This window comes from Trachymyrmex cornetzi, unplaced genomic scaffold (assembly GCF_001594075.2).
Source record: "Trachymyrmex cornetzi isolate Tcor2-1 unplaced genomic scaffold, Tcor1.1 scaffold248, whole genome shotgun sequence".
In the NCBI taxonomy this organism is placed as follows: Eukaryota; Metazoa; Arthropoda; class Insecta; order Hymenoptera; family Formicidae; genus Trachymyrmex; species Trachymyrmex cornetzi.
Genome location: NW_017297144.1, coordinates 1,650,944 through 1,672,368, shown reverse-complemented (window position 1 = coordinate 1,672,368; position 21,425 = coordinate 1,650,944). Strand labels below are relative to the sequence as shown.

General features: G+C 35.2%; 3 protein-coding genes across 5 annotated transcripts; 1 reads left to right on the top strand and 2 right to left on the bottom strand.

The window, feature by feature from the left end:
- The first annotated feature begins 862 nt into the window (after window positions 1–862).
- P58IPK (dnaJ homolog subfamily C member P58IPK) lies at window positions 863–3,973 on the top strand. The gene is made up of 6 exons (XM_018508041.1): window positions 863–1,047; window positions 1,135–1,245; window positions 1,363–1,562; window positions 2,157–2,482; window positions 2,575–2,918; window positions 3,532–3,973. Exons 1-6 carry the CDS (start codon window positions 1,002–1,004, stop codon window positions 3,948–3,950), a joined length of 1,446 nt encoding a protein of 481 aa, XP_018363543.1. The 5' UTR covers window positions 863–1,001; the 3' UTR covers window positions 3,951–3,973.
- An 813-nt stretch (window positions 3,974–4,786) lies between these two features.
- LOC108761464 (IQ domain-containing protein G) lies at window positions 4,787–7,687 on the bottom strand. Of its 2 annotated transcripts, none has more exons than XM_018508043.1 (6): window positions 7,510–7,687; window positions 6,983–7,227; window positions 6,255–6,601; window positions 5,659–5,942; window positions 5,351–5,598; window positions 4,787–5,110 (listed from the first exon to the last, which is right to left on the bottom strand). In XM_018508043.1, exons 2-6 carry the CDS (start codon window positions 7,214–7,216, stop codon window positions 4,862–4,864), a joined length of 1,362 nt encoding a protein of 453 aa, XP_018363545.1. In that variant the 5' UTR covers window positions 7,217–7,227; window positions 7,510–7,687; the 3' UTR covers window positions 4,787–4,861. The 2 variants fall into 2 exon arrangements, with proteins under 2 accessions (XP_018363545.1, XP_018363544.1); XM_018508042.1 differs by having other exon boundaries at window positions 6,983–7,231; window positions 7,511–7,687.
- A 617-nt stretch (window positions 7,688–8,304) lies between these two features.
- On the bottom strand, window positions 8,305–14,908 carry Nt5c (5' nucleotidase C). 2 transcript variants are annotated; one of them, XM_018507820.1, is made up of 9 exons: window positions 14,644–14,908; window positions 11,416–11,591; window positions 10,749–10,976; window positions 10,322–10,324; window positions 10,095–10,235; window positions 9,874–10,031; window positions 9,596–9,782; window positions 9,370–9,510; window positions 8,305–9,244 (listed from the first exon to the last, which is right to left on the bottom strand). In XM_018507820.1, the coding sequence occupies exons 1-9, from the start codon at window positions 14,819–14,821 to the stop codon at window positions 8,888–8,890; spliced, it is 1,569 nt and encodes a 522-aa protein (XP_018363322.1). In that variant the 5' UTR covers window positions 14,822–14,908; the 3' UTR covers window positions 8,305–8,887. The 2 variants fall into 2 exon arrangements, with proteins under 2 accessions (XP_018363322.1, XP_018363323.1); XM_018507821.1 differs by lacking the exon at window positions 10,322–10,324.
- Between the last annotated feature and the right edge of the window lie 6,517 nt (window positions 14,909–21,425).

Sequence of the window (21,425 nt, the reverse complement as noted above, 5' to 3'; positions counted from 1 at the left end):
GCCAGATGTGTGAATTTGTATAAAGAAACGTAATTTCGTATATAATTTTATAAGATATTATAAGACAAAATTCATATATTAAATTAATTTGTTTGAATTTTTAATTTCGTTTATTAAAATTCAACAATTTTTATTTACATAAGTAGGAAATGCGAAATTCAATTTTTTTTCGTTCACAAGGACCCATTAAACTATCCCTCCTATGAATAGTCGGCACGCTTCTGTTCTGAGGATTTAGTATAGAGACGAACCATATTTACTTTCGACGATACGATTTTATCGATAGTGTTAGAAAATGTATACAGTCACGTAGTTCTCAAATTGAAAATGTACTGGCGGTAGTGTACGGGCGATTTCCTGTACGGTAACAGGAAAAAAAAAACCGGCATAGCCTCTCTCAGATTTCTCTCTGATTGGGTATATAGTTAGAAATTTTGCTTTAGACGGTTCTGTCTATAACTCCTCTTTGTATATATTTTCTTTATGCATTATTTAATAAGTTAATTATTGATTAACTTGTTAAGAGTTGGTCAAAGTGATCCCGTTTAGTGGTTCCTCTAACACATTTGACATCTCAGATATTCGTTTTCCCCGCGCAGAACGCGGTATTCCTCGTGCTTGAGCCACGAGAAAGAGCATCACGGGGGGAGAGTGGTAAATTGTATCACGTCCAATCAGGACGGGGGTCACGTGACCAGTTTTCTCCAATCTCTTCTATGCCTATGAAACTTTGACGCCCATACCCAATCAGAGGAGACGGGTCACGTGATGCAGTTTGTCACTCTCTCCCTGTAAGGCTCTCTAAGCCATGCCAGTGGGAGAGACACGACTCGTGGCTACGCCAATCACGTATGACCACGATCGCAATGGCGGCGTGGCTGGGCAGTTTTGTGTTATCGGTTGGTTAGGTGTTGATCTGGCGGTGCCGAGTACGTTTAGTCTCCTTATTTACAGTATAACACGTCGTACGCAGTGGAACCGATTTTTTTCTTCCCTCAGTCATGTACGGTCTCCTGATAGTGGCACTGCTGGATCTAACCCTCGACGGTACGTGCACCTCTAACCTTCTCTTTCACCCTTGCGTAAATGAGCCCGTTTATCCACACGAACAACTGATAACGCCTGTTTTTTTAGTGGTCGGAAGTGTCTCGCAAGCGGAGATTGCTAAACATCTGGAGTACGGCAGAGAATTCCTGGCGAAGGGTCAGCTACAGGATGCGTTGTCACACTACCATGCAGCAGTTGGTATGTTGAACCGAGAATTCGCACCCGGTCTTTAATTCGCGAGAATGATTCTCTTGCTAGCTGATTTTATGCTGGAGAGGACAATGGTCTAAGAATTCAAGGCTGAATTTCTTTCAGAGGGGGACCCGAGTAATTACTTGACATATTATAAGAGAGGTACAGTTTATTTAGCGCTTGGCAAAGCCAAGTTTGCTCTCCTTGACCTCGACAAGGTTCTAGAACTGAAGGGAGACTTTACACCAGCGAAACTGCAACGTGGTAACATTTTACTTAAGCAAGCTCATTTTGATGAGGCTGAAAACGACTTTCACGACGTGGTATGTCATCCTTTGTGTTTGTATTGGTCGTTTTTCAGCCAAAGACACAGATGACACAGTGTAATACAGTGAATTAGAGACTCTATAACAGAGTTTGGCCACAACCAATTTTATCAAAACAAGAGTGAGAAAGAAGGATACATATATATATATATATATATACACATATATATATATATATATGTTTGTCTTTATGGTATCTTATCATTTTAATTTGTACTATCTTATTCATTCTAACTTACTGAAGTTAACAAAAATGACAGACCAATCAAAAGTTCATCATTTCATGGTTAGACTCTGATACAGAATATCTACAATGAATTATTTCATCCTTGCTTAATGGACTTTCTACAATAAGCCATTAGTCATAAATTAGAAGTCAGGAGCTAAAAATTGACGACGTGAGTAGTCGATTTCCAGCTTCTAACTTCTGATTTATGACTAATGGCTTATTGTAGAATTCCTCTAACATTGGCAAGGAGGATGTAACGATTTCTGTATTATATGTATTGTCAACTGTCTTTTGCTGGCAAACGTCTGTTATATTTTTACACATTTTGTATATTCGTCTCATGTCGCCTCTCTTTATTCTAGTTAGCATTAGAACCAAATAATAGGGATGCCTTGAATGCCTTAGATAGGTTATATCCAGCTAGAGAAGATATGAAATTAGTCGATATATTCGTGTATAACGGCGACCACGTAGCAGCTGTACAACAAATTACTCGACTCATCGAGATATGTCCGTGGTCCTCGTATCTTAGAGAACGCAGGGCAGAGAGTCATGTTGCCCTTGGGGATTTTATGAGTGCCGTATCGGACATACGTTCAACTACAAAATTGGTAACTGATAATACGGAGGGTTTCTTCAAGCTCTCAACGTTGCTCTATCGTCTCGGAGACGTTGATGAGGCATTAAAGTGAGCATTAAAGTGATGAGGCATTCTAATTAATCATTAGAATAATCAATATTTTTATTAAGACGCACAATTAATTTATCATAAATATTTAGGGAGATTCGAGAATGTTTAAAGCTTGATCCTGACCATAAGCAATGTTTCCCCTTTTATAAGAAGATTAGAAAGATAAAGAAGTTATTACAAGATGCAGAGACAGCACTGGAGGAAAAGGATTATGACGCGTGCATTGATCCAGCTCGTCGTGTATTAACGCAAGAGCCAAACGAGCCGAAAGTGCAATTCATGGCTTATCATTATCTCTGCAAATGTTACTCAGAAAATTCTGAGGCAACTCAGGCGATTAGTAATTGCCAAGAGGCTTTAAATATCAGAAGAGAACCGAGTGTATTGTGCGACAGTGCAGAAGCGTATCTTGCCGCAGAAATGTTCGATGATGGTAATTTAATCTTGTGTTTAGTACAAAAAAAATCTACACTACCGCTAGTTTAAAATAATAATCAAATTTAAAAAAGGAGTTGGAATCGACGTGGTAAGAAGTGTGCAATTCTATAATAAGAATGCTTTAATAACTCATTCACGACCTACACAAAATTTAAAATTATACAACATTACATAAACTGCATATTTCGGTTCAAATATGAATCTTCTTCAACGGGTAAAAAGCGAATAGAAATTGAAAAACTCAAATTCGCACAAAAATATGCGTGAAAAAGATACGGATTTGAGTTGTTCAATTTCTCTTCGTTTTTTACTTGTTGAAGAAGGTTCGTACTTGTAGCGAAATATGCAGTTTGTGTAATGTACGATTTCAAATTTTGTGTAGATCGTGAATGAATTATCAAAGTATTCTTGTTCTTGCAGAACAACTGCGCACTTTTTATAAAAGTTACATGAACTTACTTACACTTCTTGCTACAAAATCATGCCAACTCCCAACATCCCTTTTCATTTTTGATTATTATTTTAATCTTACATATTTTGTGCCAAAGTATATATAAAACTTTCCTATTTTATAATTGTAATAAACGAATATATTTTCTCTCTAATAGCCATCAGGGATTTTAAGGAAGCATTAGAAATAGATTCAAACTTCCAAAGAGCCAAACAGGGACTGCAAAAAGCCCAACAACGGCAAAAGTTATCGGAGTCGCGAGATTATTATAAGATTTTAGGCGTTCCAAGAACGGCGAATAAGCGGGATATTATCAAGGCTTATCGGAAAGCAGCACAAAAGTGGCATCCTGATAATTTCCAAGAGGGCGATGAGAAGAAACGCGCGCAAAAGAAGTTCATCGACATCGCCGCTGCTAAGGAGGTTCTTACGGACGACGAGAAGAGGGCGAAATTCGATCAGGGCGAGGATCCTCTGGATCCGGAATCGGGCCGACACCAGCAGGGCTTCAATCCCTTCCAGGAGTTCCATCACTTCCACGGTTCTCCCTTCCAGTTTAAATTCCACTTCAATTAAACACGCCCCTATCTCGTAGAGAAATTACCATTCTCAAATTCTAACGCGCGCATGTATGCGCACACCCGTCGCTTCGTTCGCGACGGTATTTTCACTTCGCTCTAGCCCGAATTTAATTTCGCTACCTCGTCGTTGGAATCGCACGTATTTAACCCGTAGATGGACTCGGGAGATCCTATGTGCGCGAATTGTGTCGGTAACAGATCAGTGGCCATCTCGCGATACTGGGGAACGTAAACTGTCTCGACACGTATCTGATAAGACGCGAAGGTAGATTTAATCGCTCGCACTAGTTTGTCTATTGCAAAAACTTATAAATACAGTACTTTTTCTAGTACATGCAGACTGAGCGATGAATATAATCCTATTTCGGTTCACACATAAACGTTTGTAATTTTATCATCGCATTATACCAACCTGTACACTACTGGTAAAATCGTGATTATTCTCCACGTGTTGCGATACGTAGGGAATGTACAGTGATCATCACACTGCCACTGATTGCTTCAGCGGCTGTCATTTTTAGCTTGAAAATGTGCGACAGGATCGAGAATAAGTCCGAGAGACGTTATGCCTTTATCGAGTACGATACTGAGCCGGTATATTTATATCATTATATACTACTTATGTGTACGGAATTCGTACTCGGTAATGTTCAAATAATGTGTAGAACAATGCTGTGCGCTTGTCATGTTTGCATGTGTGTGAGTCAGACCTTCATGTAAATACTGTATTTCTAATATTTGTTTAAAAATATATTTGAATAATTTATACAGATACTTCGAAGGCATTATTAGTGTGTAAAGAAAGCGGTAACTCTCTTTTCAGTAATAAAATGTCAAACTCTCTGTCGTTTGTTTAGACACTGAAGCCCTTTTTTTCTTAGATGTATTCTTTGTCTCTTATTTTCATTAGGCTTTTCTTTTTTGGCGTGATCTCTTCCGCTTTTTCAATTGTTTCCACAGACCTTTGTATTTTCCTAATTGTTCTCTTACCATGTGACCTCTCCATGTCGATTGGATAACAGTTGCGGCTTTACTTAGCTTCTCTTCTTCTTTCAATCTATTTTCCTCGGCAATGCATTCGTTGATAAATTTCTGCCGTTTGTCCATTAAAGCGTGCATTTCTTCTATTTCTAGTTTTTCTTCTTCTATTAGTTTCTATTATCGGATCAAGATATTCATTATTAAATTCAAGCTTATTAGTATCATTATATTAAACAATTGATTTTGTTTTTTATTTTTATTTTTTTGTATGTTAAGTTTGTTATCTTTTATCTGTTAATATGTTTATCTTTAGTTAAATATATATGTATATGATATATATGTATATTATACGGATATTATTTAGTCTTATTTATTTAACTACACCTTATATTATGTTAAAATCTTGGAATATACCTTTAATTCATCGATTTCTTCCTGTCGTTCCACAATCTCCTTATTATATTTTTTCGTCCATATATCTATCTGCTCTTCTTTCTCTTTGATGTCTGCTTCTAAGTAAGTATGTATTTCAGACGAAATAGCGTGTTCCGTATTGTACTCCTTTGAATATTCACTCAATTTGTTCAGCATATCTCTGTTTTGTAGATTCAGTTTGAGTTCCTGCTGCTCCAATCTAGCTTTCGCCCATTTTTCCGCATAGCCTGAATGCAATGTACTCAATCAGAACACTATCAAACGCATTTATATAGATTATGCGTTACCCAATTTTCCACTATTTATGAATATCGCGTGATCGACTCGCGCGTCGCTTTCCTGCGCGAGTTTTATCGTGCTTTTTCTGTCTTCCTCGTTCGCTTTTTTATCGGATTCTAGTTGCTCTCGAAGTTGTTCAGCTCGGTTGAGCCACATCTGGGCGCTTTCTTCAAGATTACGTTCGCCTTCAAGTTTCTTCGCGATATTATCAACCTCTTTTTGCAGACTGTCAAATGTTCTATGGTTCCTTATTTCGTGAAGGACTTTTTTTAGGACTTCACATACATAGTTCCTAAATGCAGATTTATTGGAGAAGCGGATGCAAATTAGCGCGATTGTCCAAAGAGCATCTTTCTCTTTAAAGATTTCTTATTTTTAAAGTAGGATTACTGCGACAGTAACGTACCAAAATATTTTCGCGAAAGATTTGAACATATACAGAGCTCCGATAAAAACATCTCGAAATAACGTATTACTTTTCGAGATCATGACGTTTTTTAAATGAATTTTACATATATCTGCTAGTCATCAAAGCAATAGAATGTAGAGTATACTTTTGCGTAAGTGTATTATAAAACACGTATGAGGGTGTGTTTTTGCGCACCTTTCCCTCTGCAATTTTTCAGCCTTCGTGGGTACAATTGGTAACAGGCCCATGTCTTCTCTGAAGATAATTTCAGGTTCATCAGGTACCCCGTATGTCTCGTCGATTGTCTTGAACGAATCATCCCAGCGTGGGTCGATGTTGGCTGGTATAATGAATCCGATTATAGCGAGCTGGTTTAAACACTCCTCGAGGACGGAGGATATAGCAGCTGCTTCTAGCGGCGTAAATGGTGGAACTTTCATTTCCGCATTCTGTATTTCATCTTTTGATGTTTTCGACGACACTGTGTCCTTAGGCGATTCAGGAAGTTTCAAAGGCGTTTCAGACTCGATGAGATCTAATAACTAAAAAATAATAAACATCAAGTTCAGATTTAGATGATCTACAATTTGTGTACATCATCTAAATGTCAGATTTTTTGATAGAATTTTATTTATAATTTTGTATACCATGTATTTTAATATATATGTTAAAATGTATACTCCAGTTCTTTAAATATTTCTCGTATTATACGGTATATAAAATTATAAATAAAATATACGTAAAATAGGTAAAATTTGTATATATATATATATATAAAGTAAGATAACATTGAGATAGGCAAATTTGTGAAAATTAATTTAAATGATATTTATATAATTGTACATATATATATATATATACATATATATACAAATAAATTAATTTTCACAAATTATTCGTGTATCACGATAATGTTTACTTACTTTTTTATCCTTAACATCTATCTTAGAGATTTTGTTTAAATTTTGGATGAACATGTCAGTGGATTTTTTCAGCGTTTTCTCGATGGTGTGTTTGTGTTCCTTTGTTGACTCATCATCAACATGGATTACGTTTCTACGAGCTTGTTGAAGAGTTATCGATGATAATCTATTTAGAGCAATTTCTTTTTGAAATGTTTGTTCGTCTTGAGTTATTTCCAGTTCATTTACCATCATATCGGGATGTGCTAAAATGGTAAACGTACATAATATTATACCATTTTATATAAAACACGAAGGCAAATAAAAACTTGGGAAAGAGAATTAATTAATATAACTAAATTATATTTCTATAGAAATGCGTGTGAATATTAGAGGTGATATTACTTATATCTGTTTAGAATTATATAGACGAATATATAGATTATGATTGAATAATTATTTTCCTAAAAATAATATGGAATCAAGATATATGTTTTGTTTATATCAGAAATAATTGCTGTCAGAAATTGAATCGTATTTATACAAACCTTATTGTTATTTTCTATTCCTTATTTTTTCTCGTCAATTAGAATATCTGCTAGAAATGTGCAGAGCGTGAGTATACAAAATATTGGTACTGAAATCTTTGGTTTAATCTCTTCCCAAGTCATATTGCTAATTTTTTTGATGTGTCAAGTTTGTGAAAATTTGAAAGTGTATAGGCAATCCAGAAACAAAACAGAATCAATAAACATATTCGTAATAGAGATGGAAAAATATTTTTGTTCTTGATGTGTACGTAGAATCTCATCATTTATATTGAAAGATATATTTAGCAACAGTAATATATTTCGTCTACATACAGTAAATAAATATACTTTAGCATTTTTCATAAATATATTTAAATATTTTTGAACACACAATTATCTTAATGACTATATTTTTGAATATGCTAAAGATATATATGATTGTATCAAGTCATTTTATACAAAATCTAATTAAATTTATGAAGCTAAATTTTTGTTTTACATAGACGTTTTAAACTTTAACCAAACAAATGTTTGTTTAATTTTTAATGCATACTTTATTGTTGGAGGAATAAGATTAAATAAAGAATTTAGTAGAAAGTTAATAATGCCAATTCAATTGCGAGTTTTAATTTAATTTATAAATTTTGGTTGAGTATCGAATTACATACATGCAATACACTTGTATTTGTTCATGAAAATATACAGCATATTCATAAATATATATTACAAGTTAAATTTTAAATTTATAATACGCTAACGGTAAATATACAATCTCTTTGCAAAAATAATTGAGTATCAACATGATCTTATAATATACTCTTCAAAAGTTATATCTCGTTCTAATTACGTAAAAGCACATTATCTCTTTTTCTTATATCCATTTACGAAAAATAAATTCTAATTATTAAATATTAAAATATCCAATAAGTTTCATAGCTCAATAATACTTTGTGTATAATAATAATTTGTGTATAATCGCTCAACTTTTCTTATTCTGTACATTTACTCCTTACAACTTCAATTTACATAATACAGCTATTGTCATGGTAATAATAATAATAACGTAACAGCCTTCGTAATCTCTACGCCCGTCCGTTTTATCACGTTTACATACATTACATTTCGATGCAGATTACCTGTAACTACGCGGCTGTAAAAGCGCATTAATGGTGATCGATATAGATTCACATTGCATATACACGTAAATTATGCATGCGTACCTAATAATAAGGCGGAAGTATTGTGAGCGGAACTAGTAATTCTCTGTTATGAAGGCTTTATATTATGACGTCGAATACATAGCTTTTCTCATCGAACATACTATTCTCTGTAAAATATTGTACGTCCTAAAAGCGTTTACATAAGAACAATAAATATTTCTAAAAACATAGACATTTTATACGAAATAACTAGTATACTCGTGAGGCATTACACCTCTCCTAGGATAAAACGTATGACTTGTGGAGTATTCTAATAGGTTTGTAATCGAGCTCATATAGATATCAGCGAATCTAAACAGTCTTCTAGAGAAATAAGTCGGATTATGATATGTTCTGAACACTGAGCCGAATTGTTCGTTGAAGACAGATTTAATCTCGTTTCTTATTTGATCCCGTTCCCTCATCCATTCATCCAGTTCATTTTGTACTTCAGGTCCTTCATAATCTTGATGTTCCTCAATTAGACCAGTTAACATTTGGAGCCAGTTCGCATTTTCTTTGAATTTCGGATCATTCAAGGTTTCGATTTCGTGCTGTAATACAATTTATATATTATATGTCATATGGTCATATCTATATTAAATTCAGTGTATCAATATTCTTTTGAAAACAGATTAGTTTCATACAGAAAAGATTAATAAAAATATTGTTTAATTACCGTCAATTCTTTTATAATTGCCCCCGTTCGCCAGCCATGTTCTAAAGTCACGTCCGCCAGGTCACTGTATGGATGATCACCAAAGTACAATACTTGATGTCCTCGCCATCCGGTCATATCTTGCAACTGTTTAACTGTTCCCTAAGTATATTCCACGGTTAATACAGTATTACTTAGCATATTATATCATAAATATATAATTTTTAACATTAAAATAGAGAATTACCTCAAGATATATGATACCCTTGTTGAGTTTAGTGACTCTATCCCATAGTTGCGTCTGTTTAACTTCATCGTAGATTCTCAAGGGGCGCGTTTCTTCAGTGAAAAATTTTGGTTTTCTCGCTTGAACAATTACTACGTCGAAGTAATTCTTCCAATTTTCGCCAACCAAAAATTGCATTCCTTTGTTACTGTAAAAGTCATGTCAATCATTGTATAATAATTATTATATGTATAATAGATTTCGTTTAATTTAAGATTGTTAATACTTGAGAAACGTACACGAAATGAAAAGGACTGTTTGTGACCAGAAACGTCTTTTTGCCGGCATTTCGAAGTCGATCGAAAAATCTCCTTAAATCTTTATTCTGTTCCAAGTATTCAGACACATTTTCCACTACTAGTCGATGCATTATAGGATGGCAACTTTGCACAGAGTTCTATAAATATCATATAAAATTTATTACGATAGCAATTAGCAAGATTATATTTTGATTGCTCACCTTAACGTCTCTGAACAGTATTTCCGGATGATAATCAATGTGATTCTGAAGAAAATATTCCGTGACGTTACACAATAGACATATTTCTGGTACCGAAAACAAATCGGCTAATTGAACCATTTTCGAGCGATGTACAGCATCCTAAACAAATAAATGTCAGAATTTAGATTCTCAAAAATTTATATATATGTATATATATCGCGAATATAAATATATATTATACTTACCTTCTGTATCGTGATCGAAGCAATTCATCGTTCAAAAACACACATGTTGATACATGCAAAAACAGAGAACGAGACATTTAATACATTAAGATTTTTTTTTACAAAGGAAAACGTACAAATCGCGAAAAATGTCACTGCTTCTTTTTGCTGCGGTATAAAAAAGAGAGAAGACGAGAGTTTTAATATTTAGAAAAATGGTTAAAAATAATTAAGCATAGAATTGTTCAGTTACGCAACAAATCGTATCATCGATATTCAAAAATTGTGAAGTACTTCTCATATCTTGAATTTACTGGCTTTAAGCAAATCATGCCGTGCTCGTTTTCTTATTAAAAAGAAGTAACATGTGTGTGCATTAAGCTTTCAAGTGCTGTGCATAATTCACTAATTCTCCCATTTTATCGTCGTTATTCGATAATGAACTCACGTAAGAGTGTTTATGGGGTGCCTCCACATAAGCTATCGGTATTATCCTGTTCTTGTAGATTCGAAGAACCTCTTCATCGGGTACGGGATGCAAACCACGATAAACGGCCCCCAATTGAATTTGCAAGAAGCTGTCGAGTTTCAGCAGGAGACCTTTCTCGATGTCGTAATGGAGGCCGCGAACGGCGAAATTTTCTCTGTACTCTAGATTGGCAATTCCCTCTGGATACTGGAATAATTAAGCTAGTTTAAGTGAACTTCAAGATGAAATTCTAATCAGTTGTCCTTTGATTTCGGGAGAAATTTTGAGGAGGTGTCTTTTAAGATGAAAAGACAAGCTTTGCGTACTATTACACATTTAATTCTTTTACCTTTCACTAAAACAGAAACTAAAGCTTTTACTAAAGTTTTCAACAAAGCACAAACTATTTTTCACAATTAAATAATGTTTTTCTTGAAAATGATAAAAAGATTTGGAATACATACGAAATACGTTTCTTTTATTAATTATTAAACATATTTGACCAAAGATATTTTAATTATATTTTTTTTCATTATTATAAAAAGTTGAGTCTAGATTTTATTCAAAGAAGCAAAAGAATTGCATATATAAATACCACATATCTTATCGATTTGATTAATCAGCAAATTTATCACAAAATAGAAACCTTATATTTTTTAATAAGCATATCGCGACCCAGGCTGTAAAGCAAGTAGTCCATAGATGGCTTGTAACACGCCAGCGTGTAATCGTAATCGAATCCATAGACCTGGACCTCTTTCAAGTCCAGCTCGTTGCAGGCGAACACGCCTTTGGGATTCACATCTTGCGGCAATTTCTTCGCTATAAAATTACGACAATGAAAATTAATCCGGGAAGCCTGAAGAGAAAAAGATGCTGAGCAAAGTATTTAAAACACAGTATTTGCATACAAGTATATTTTGTATTTTATATTTCAGCACATGAAAATATTACGTATTTTGTATTTAAAATCGAAAGATTAAAAGTTTTTTTATATTTTGTAATTTTCAAATAGCAAGATTGATCGTCAATCTTATAGTATTTAAAATACAAAATACTTTTATACGATCCCATGAAATACAAAATTTGCATATGCTCCGCTGAAATACCAAATGTAAATTACAGTTGTCTTACAACTCTCTTAACTTTTGTTTTTCAAAGAAAAGTATTTCAAATACATGCCCAGCTCTGTCTAATGTAAGATAAGAGACGAACGGCGCGGTGAAGGACTTTGTCCCTCTCTGAGAATTGGAAATGGATCGGTATCGCTCGCATCCGATTTTAATTTCGCGCGAGCTCGAGTCCTCAATTGGAATGAACTACAGTTATTACTCCTCCAGACCTAACTGACGATCAATTTGTGCGTCGGTGCTCCCGTTTCGTTGTATAGATGCGCGCGATACAGGCCGATTTTCACTGTCCTAGATTTTTCTGCCCGGCATATTCGTCGCCTCCTCTCGTCTGTGCCGTGAGAGACCGATCTCCGCGATCTAAAATCTAATCCGCTTTTTGGTCGCCCTTCTTACGCTGGTTTTCGTCAGCAGAGTAATTAATTAAGACGAACGCGGGAATGTTGGGCGAGCCGAGAAACGTGGCGGATATTCTCATCAATAATTTATGTACTTTTCCTGTTCACTCGCTCGCTCAAATAACTTGTTCGATGCGGCTTCAGCACGTCGTTATCTCACGAACCGTCCAATTGCGACGATAAATACAGGCTACGGTTCGTAAGTTTGTCAACGCAGCCGAACATACACGGGCATTTAATATTGAAATTTCATGAGACTACGTTTTACTGTGTTCTTCGCACCCGCGACAAATTTATGTGAATGTGCATCGGTCCGTTTTTTTTTCTCCCGGCATGCCTCCCGTTTCTTTAATTTATTGAAGCTCCGCAAATTCATAAATAATATACATTCGCTAATTCCTGTAATTACAAGCGATAAGATATGCACCGCTTGTACTTATTTATATGTATATACACGGGAGATAGTTACAAAAAACGCGAATATATCTGAGAAATATCTATCTACTTGTTTTATTAATAAAAAGTTAGCCCATTATTTGTTTAAATCTACAGATTCTATCCTTGTTAAAATAGAGTTGAATAGGGTAGCAACTGCTACAGTGCAACCATTCCTTTTATATTATACCATTCTTCTAGCAGAAGTCTTCTAATTGCTTAAAAGATATTGAAGGAGAAAATCCCTTGCACAACACAGTTCGCAAAGAAACCTAAAGGCATCCTAAAGACGTCGTAAAGACGTAATAAGGACGTCTCTAGGAAAACTGTGTTGTTTCTTACTCTGTGCTTCAAAACCACAAATATTGCGAAATATGTAATAATATGTTAATTGATATTTAAATCAGGCATTGATAAAAAAAAAGATGGAAAAACGATGAAATTTTGGAGAATAAAGAGTTCTTTTGGAAAATAAAATGAAAAGAAAATTTTCTTCTCAAATATCATTTATATAAGCAATTGAAAGATATTCTATTAAAGCGACAGTACAATATTAGATCTATTCAAGATAAATAGTCACTCATTGAGAGAGTGACTATTCAAACAATAATAGAATATGTATTAAAAGCAAATGATGGGCCAATCTCTTATTAATAAAACAAGTAAAATAAATAGCGTTTTTCCCAGAGCTTCATAATTTATGTTATCAATCTCTTCTATTTATAATGACGTATACGAGGACTTTTTTAGACCCTACAGTGAAAGAAATATTAGAAACAGAAATAAATGAATATTAAAAATTTTTTTAATTAAGAAATGAATATAAAAACATATAATGTACACAATAGATACGAATAAGATACAAGACATATTCTGATTACATATATTAGGGCTGTAAATTTCGATATTCTGCCAGTATTGAAAATCTATAGCGCGTAACATATAATGTAGGATGCATTCCGAGTTGCGCATAAAGCGCATATATGATGTATTATTTGTTCTTGTTGTTCACCAAATAATAAAGAAGAATAAAATGATACATCATGCGCTTCATACGTAACTCGGAGCGCACCCATAAATTTTCAGTACGCAGCGAATATCGAAACGTAGCCCAGATTATGTTTTATATCTTTTTTATTTGTATCTATTGTGTGTTTCTATATAAATATATTCTATATAAATATATTCGTTTATTTTTTTTTACATTTATCTAATAAATCATTTCTGTTTCTAATATTTGTTTCCATTGTATGCAGAACCTTACATATTTTTAATTGGAATAATCTGCATTTCATATCGCGTTAAATGAAAAGACTAAGCCTTTTTATCTTTTAAAATTTCTAGGTACAGTAATTATGAATTTTTATCATCTACCAATTTCCTTCTTAAAAAAAACAATGTAGATACAGTCAACGAATGTTAAACATTCTTCAAGAATGCATCGTAAATAACAAGCAAAAGCTATATAATTGCGCTAATGTCGCTAATTCAAGTGTTCTCCGACACGTGTATTCCAGTGCTTGGCGACCGGCCATTCGCTGGCGAATTTCGTCGCATCGTCGTTGCATACGTAATCGCATCGCATGCGTCTCTCATTAGAACTTTTGTCAGATCCCGTCGCGGCTTCGCCGCAGCGAAGACGCATAACGACGCGTCGTCACTCTCGCAAGTCTCGCAGGGAGGACGATCGATCCGCGTGCCAATAATTCGCTCGGCATGCGCGCCATGTCAAGGTCGCGCAAGCGCACGTGCCCTATCGATATATCGAACGCGGCGAGCGCATGCGCAGCACCCCTCGCGCGTGACGAAAGTACACAGACACAGGCGCAGGTGAAAAGACTCGGCACGCGGGTGACGCGCGATCGACGCGACACTGACATGGCCGCAGCCACAGTTATGTCGACCACTCACACTTGCACTTCTCGAGCATTCTCAGGTAATTCTCGCGCAGGTCCTCGCGCGATACCTGACCGCGGTTAAGAGCGCGATCGCCCACCGTACGTCTGGACGTTCCATGCGGTCCAGGGAGCGCGAACGACCGTGTTCCGACGACGCGGCGCGATGTCGCGACGAACCTCGCGTACAACATCACGGACGATTGGCGGACGCGCGACGCGAACCACCGCTGCGCCGCGCGGCGATTGGCCGCACCGCGCGGGCGGCGGGTTTGAATCGAGCCGCCGCAGCTGACCTCGCGCCTCTACCTTCTCCACGAACGTCGCGGTTTATTAGACGCGGCGCGAGCTGAAGTTTGCCGCGAGACGCGGACGAAGTCGAGCGATTGGCCGCACCATTCGATCACTTGCTTCGATATACCCGACGCGATTGGGCGTTGCTCTTGTATCTTATTCGCTATTGAACGACTGGAATCTCCTTCTTCGTCTTCATCGTGCCCGTCACGGTCCCTTCAATCATTTGTTACGTTCGTGCCGTCAACGTCATTAGTGCAGCGTCGTTTCGTATGCCTTGCGCGATATATAGATCGTAAGATTTATATAATAGAAGGGTTATTTGAGCGTGTTAACTGCTATTTATACTCAATGAATTTAAACGAGATATGCTGCGTTTGCAATGACGACGGTGTTTCGAAATCATAACGCTTATATTGCGCGAATGCGAAGGATATTTACAAGGTGACTATTATGAAGGTAATGTTTCAAACGTATAGGAAAAAGCTTTGAAATTTTGAAAAATCTTTAGTTATTGGATATTAGTTTCAATTTACAAAAATATAATTTTGAAATTCTTGCTACGCAGGAAATTTTGTTGAACATTTAAAAATCTCTCTTTATATATGATATTAGATAATTGTGTTTTTTTTTTATCTTGCGTTTGTGAAGTAATTTTAAGACGCTCACACTTCAGTCAATTTTCAGCAATTTGCCTCAAATTTTAAGATAAAATTTATAATTAATAAAAAACAATAGAGTAATTAATATAAAATTTATTTATATTATATATAATATGTATATATTAATTATTATATTGATAATTAATAGTACATTATATATAAAAAATTATTATTTGCTACGTGTATTTTATAATAGTGTCTAAATGTGTTCAAATTATTTTTAAACGAATTTCGAAACGGATTTCTGAATGGGTCATCATAGATTGAATCACTGATAATTTATAATAAGATATTTCATTAATTACCAATTATCTTAAAATGATAATCTTTATTCGTTTCTATATATGTCTTTCTAAACTCGCTGCGCGTATGTCTCTTATTCGACATTCGACTTAAATACTTGTTCAAATATATACGGAAATGCCCCGTTTTCTTTATTTTATCTTCGAGTCACACAAGTCGATTTCAAGTTGTTAAAATACAATCCACCGTGATTACATGACATTAAATGACTCTAATTACAGCCAAACATTCGAAACGCTCGTTTTTAGAAAGTTGATGAATCCATTCATGGGATCTATATTGTAAGGCAATTGTTTCTCTCCCCCGTTGCTTAATATTTACCTCATGTTAAGTCCGATAAATGGGTTAATTGCCGCACACGAGTTTCCTACCTTAACTGCGTGATTTGAATGCAGCAGTCGGTTAGTTTCTCTGCGCAAGAGGTAAATACCCGAAGCTCGTTATATTCACACCAAAGGTGTTCCCGGCGCAGGTGACGTACAGGGACAAGGCACACTTGGCATCCGATTCTAATCGCGAGAGATTCGCGATTTATGTCGTTCCCAACCGGTACGAAGAGCCCCTGGCCGATTCTATATCTCCTGTATTTAATAGGTGGTCATGAACTTATTGATGATGTGATTAACGATCGTTCATCGTTCGCTGTGTTGCTCGTCGTGTCCATTCCGTCGGTCCGTCGTTTTCTGTATCCGTATACTGCATCACTAATACTTTTACTTACAGTAAATATTTACTGGATAAAAAAAATGATTTAATCAAATTAATGATTTTTGTATCCAATAAATATGTTTACGTTGTAAAGATTTATTTAAAACTATTCAAACAAATATTTATTTTAAAAATTTAGTATTTTTTTCAGTGTACACTGAGAGAAAAAAATGATTGCAATCGTACTTTAACTATAATTTGTAGTCATTTTTAGTACCAGCTGTATGTTTTTTGGTATAACTAAATGAAATTATTACTAATTTTATAGTAAAAATAGAGTTCCTAATCATAATTATTTTACTATGCAATTATATAGTCACAAATATCAAACATTTTTCTTTCAATATAGAGTGGGGATCGATTAGAAAAAGACAGATAACTATTCAAAAATAATGTTATCGTTAACGAGAAACAGAATAATTATGAATAATTATAAAGAAATAATTCCCAAGCATTTTATGTAGTAATTTTTTGGCGATACGTTTTCGAAGATATGACTTGATATTATATTGTAAATTGAAAACATTAGACTGGTGCAATAAGTTTGTTGTTCTTTATCAAGCACTTTATATTAAAATTAGAAAGTTCTTTAAAAAGAAGAATGAAAAATATTTCAGATGAAAAAGAGAAATGCGCGATGGAGCAATATCGCTCCGGTTTTATTTCTAACTCTATTTGACAAATATGAAGAACTCTGTGCAAAAATTTAATATTTCGTAACGTAAGATTTTTTTCTTTATTTTTTTCATCTTGAACGCAATACACACACTAATATCGATGCAACATCAGCGATTCACGCTCGCCGATTAAAGACAGAAATACCGCGTCATGAAGCTAATAATCTCATCGGATAACAGCGTCTTACGATATCCAAAAATGATTATTCACTGCTTCCTGATTGATGGATGTCGAAAGCTACAATTTTCTAACATCTCCGCGTATAACCATTCTGCCACCGGTGGCACGCGACCTCGTTGCCTTAATCTAACGTATCTTCGATATCCTCGGTCGTCGCACTCAGAAAAAAATGTTTGGAATATGTGATTATAATTACATAGTAAAGTAATCGTGGTTAGAAGCTCCATTTTTGTGATTATTACTATTATAATGTTAGTAATAATAACTATACATGTAGTTCTCTCATATAATATGAAAAAATTATACTATAAACTGTGATAGTTTTTCAAATGTTAATATAATAAAATATCAAGATATAAATGGTAAATAAAATAAACATTTTTATTCAATAAATACAGTTGTAATTACAGTGAATATAAATCATTTTCTTAAATTCGCTTACTATTTGTGGCAATAACAACTAAAAAATATGTTAAGAAAAAACTAAACATTTTTAAGCAATGCATGTGTGGACTATTATTAATTGACTATATTAACTATATGATTAAAATAATTCTAAATATATAGTTATCCCAAAAAAATGACTACAGATTATATAGTTAAATATAGTAATTACAATCATTTTTTCTCAGTGTACTTTTCATAGATAATGTCCCTGATCATATGTACATGTCGTATCTTTGCCAGCGTTATCTCGAATGATCGATCTTTTCGGCGTAGGATACGATGTGTCTATTATATGTCGCGCTGTTACATAACATTTTCCCCGCATTAATCTTGGTGTGTATGCGCTGCTGGTATTCTGGGTGATAAACAAGCAACGCGGAAATATGTGTACAGAGACACGCAATGCATATTTTACATACACTTTCTCCCTTATGATTTGAAAAAATTGATATTTAAATATGTAATTTTACGCTGTTATAAGCGCGCATTTTGCACATAAATATTCTCTTTTTTTTTTTACGGGGTCCCCATCGGTCAAAATGACGCAGATAAAATTACGGATTTTTGCGAACGGCTTTTCGAACTATTGGTCGTCGAATTTGTACTTCAAATATACAATTCCACGGGACAATCAAATTTTACGTTGTAACAAAGTATACATGTACTGCCACGATATTCTCTGTAAAATTTCCCACATGTATCCCGGGATATCCCTGAGGCGTTGAATATACATACATCTCGCTGTCTATATATTGACAGTTTCAACAGAATCAACGTGCATACGTTGTTACTGCTGAAGACTCGCCCGTACGATTTCATATCCGCAAATATTGTGTCATGTTAAAAATAGCAGCTTAACTTTCCACTCCTTTACGGAAGGCAATGATCATTATATGCTCGCGACTTTCTACGTAATTCGGCGCCTCTCACCGTGACTCCACCCTTCCGCCGTATCATCATTATTTCCGATTAATGTCAGTCGCTTCCGACATTCTTAATTGCCCTAGACACGTATTATGGAACTGTTTGGAATGGATTCCTATCTGTTTTCCCTAGGAAACACAATAGAAATTAGGACTGGTAAATTGAAGCTAAGACATTAAAGACTTCAATGATCGAAGCTTCGAATGTTCGAACCTTCGAAACTTCAATGCTTCGATCTTCAAAGAATAAAAAGTATACAATATTATTAATTTAATATAGTTAATAATAACAAATATATTTTCACATAAAAAATATAAAAATACATCACGAATATATTTTTATTTTTCTCTATTCGCACAAATATATTTTTCGAAGGTTCAAAGTTTAATTTAGAACTTCGAAGCTTCAAAGGCACATCTGAACTTCGACACTTAATTATTTCAAAGCCTGAAATCTTCGAAGTTGTCAAATGTAACAGTTCTAATAAAAATCTAGGGAATAATCAAGTAATTTGAATGGGAATCCATTCCAAACATTCCATAATATGTGCTGTTATCTCCACTGAATGGTGCTAAATACGCGATGAATATTAATCTATCGCAAACTTGTTGGAAAAAAAATTAAATATATTATCTCGATAAAAAGGTATTTGTCTTTCACGAGATAAACGAGATTTGTCGAACGACCTACGAATGACCGTTATGGATAAATTTTTTTATCAAATTGCTTTTGTGTACGACTCGTTATATCACAGCAACACTACTATCACATAGACATAACGAGTTATGTGAGCGGATATACTAATCAGCTGATAATTATGTGGTCGCAATTTTCAACCTGTATTAATCTGTTACTTAATGGTTCACACTAACTTTAGCTTGCGGTCATTAAAGCGATACATTTCTTCGCGGATCGTCGGATTTGCAGCAGTACTTGTACGCGTTCATTAATTAAATGGGAAATAAACGAGCGAGAGTCACGGATAAGATTCAGCCAACTGGATTAAGCTGGTTCGCCCGCTTTTTCCTTTTATAAAAACGAATTACGGCGATTCTAGTTATTTATAGGGATACTTTTCACAATCGTAAATTTTTATTGATCAAGTTTCCTCGTGTAAGTGTTCCTTTTGAATTAAATAAGGGAGAAACAATGTGTCGCGCTAGAATTCAATGTTCTCGGACATACTTTGGACATATTTGTAATTTCAAGCGAAAAACGATAAAGGAGTGCAACCATTTAATTTATGCACATAATGTAATTGGAACGTTCAGCCGGAAAACGATGTTTTTAAGATTTTCTCATGAATGCGCGATTCGTGTATGCACTTCCTGCGTAAACGGAGCCACGTTTCCCATCACACGGATGACTTCCTGACTCGGTTTTTTTTATCACGCTCGCCTTATAGTTTTCTAACAATCGCTTGTATTTGTCTTCTCGTAGACAAAGGTTAATTGCAATCGGAGGGACCGTGTTAATGATGTCTGGAGACTTCGTGCTCGCGAGAGTTTCACCATTTGTGATAATGAAATGTAAGGCCGGGCTAATGATACAAAATGCGTTTGAGGCAAACGTGTTTTCGATTTAATCGAGCGACGATGATCGGTCGGAAGTAGAAACGCTTTAACGTTTGATATAAATACCCACAACGCGAGAGCTTCAAATAAAAACAAAATATGAAAAAGAAATTAAAAAAATTGCATGAAAGATATAAAAAGCATAAAATACACGTTTTAAAGCATAAAATAAAATCGCGTTACATGCGATAAAATGTAAAGCTGTGCTCACTTTACCGTGCACTCATGACGAATATTTCAAAAATAAAATTTGACATTTTTTTCTCGGTTTTCAAAGCTACCCGCGAATGATCTACAGCATCGAATTAATTCAGTGCACAGCCATATAACTTTTACATGAAATTTTTTATCGAGATACCACGCACTCCGCAATTCTTCAATATATACCTACTGCTCCAAGATGCAATATAGCAACAATAAAACCTATTTGTCCGTTGAGGAACCCGCGATTAAATGCTAGATCGTTAAGTCGTTTCGGTCCGAGGGATCGTTTTTGGGGAGCGGAGAGTAGTCAGAGCAACGGAAATTGCTTTAGGGTTCACATACAGTGAACCCGCGATTAAATGCTAGATCGTTAAGTCGTTTCGGTCCGAGGGATCGTTTTTGGGGAGCGAAGAGTAGTCAGAGCAACGGAAATTGCTTTAGGGTTCACATACAGTTAATATCTATTTTCTACGGTCTAACGTAAACGTGCGATACGTAGAATCATCAGTTTATCTTCTTCTTAACAACTAATTAAGAAAAGGATAACATGGCTTTAGCGTTCACCGTATCTGAATTCACGTTATTGCAAAAACTCCCTAATATCTATTTTCTACGGTCTAACGTAAACGCGCGATACGTAGAATCACCTGGGGACGTGTGCGAGCGTGTGCATACGCGAATGTGTGCACGCAAACGGCAAAGGTGGCGAAGAACGCAGATTGCTAAAGGCGCTGTTCCGGTGACCTACTCCGCGATTATCACTCACTGTTGCCGATCGCCGATGCAAGTGCGTGGAGCGTTAACTAGTGTTGCCAGCTACACCG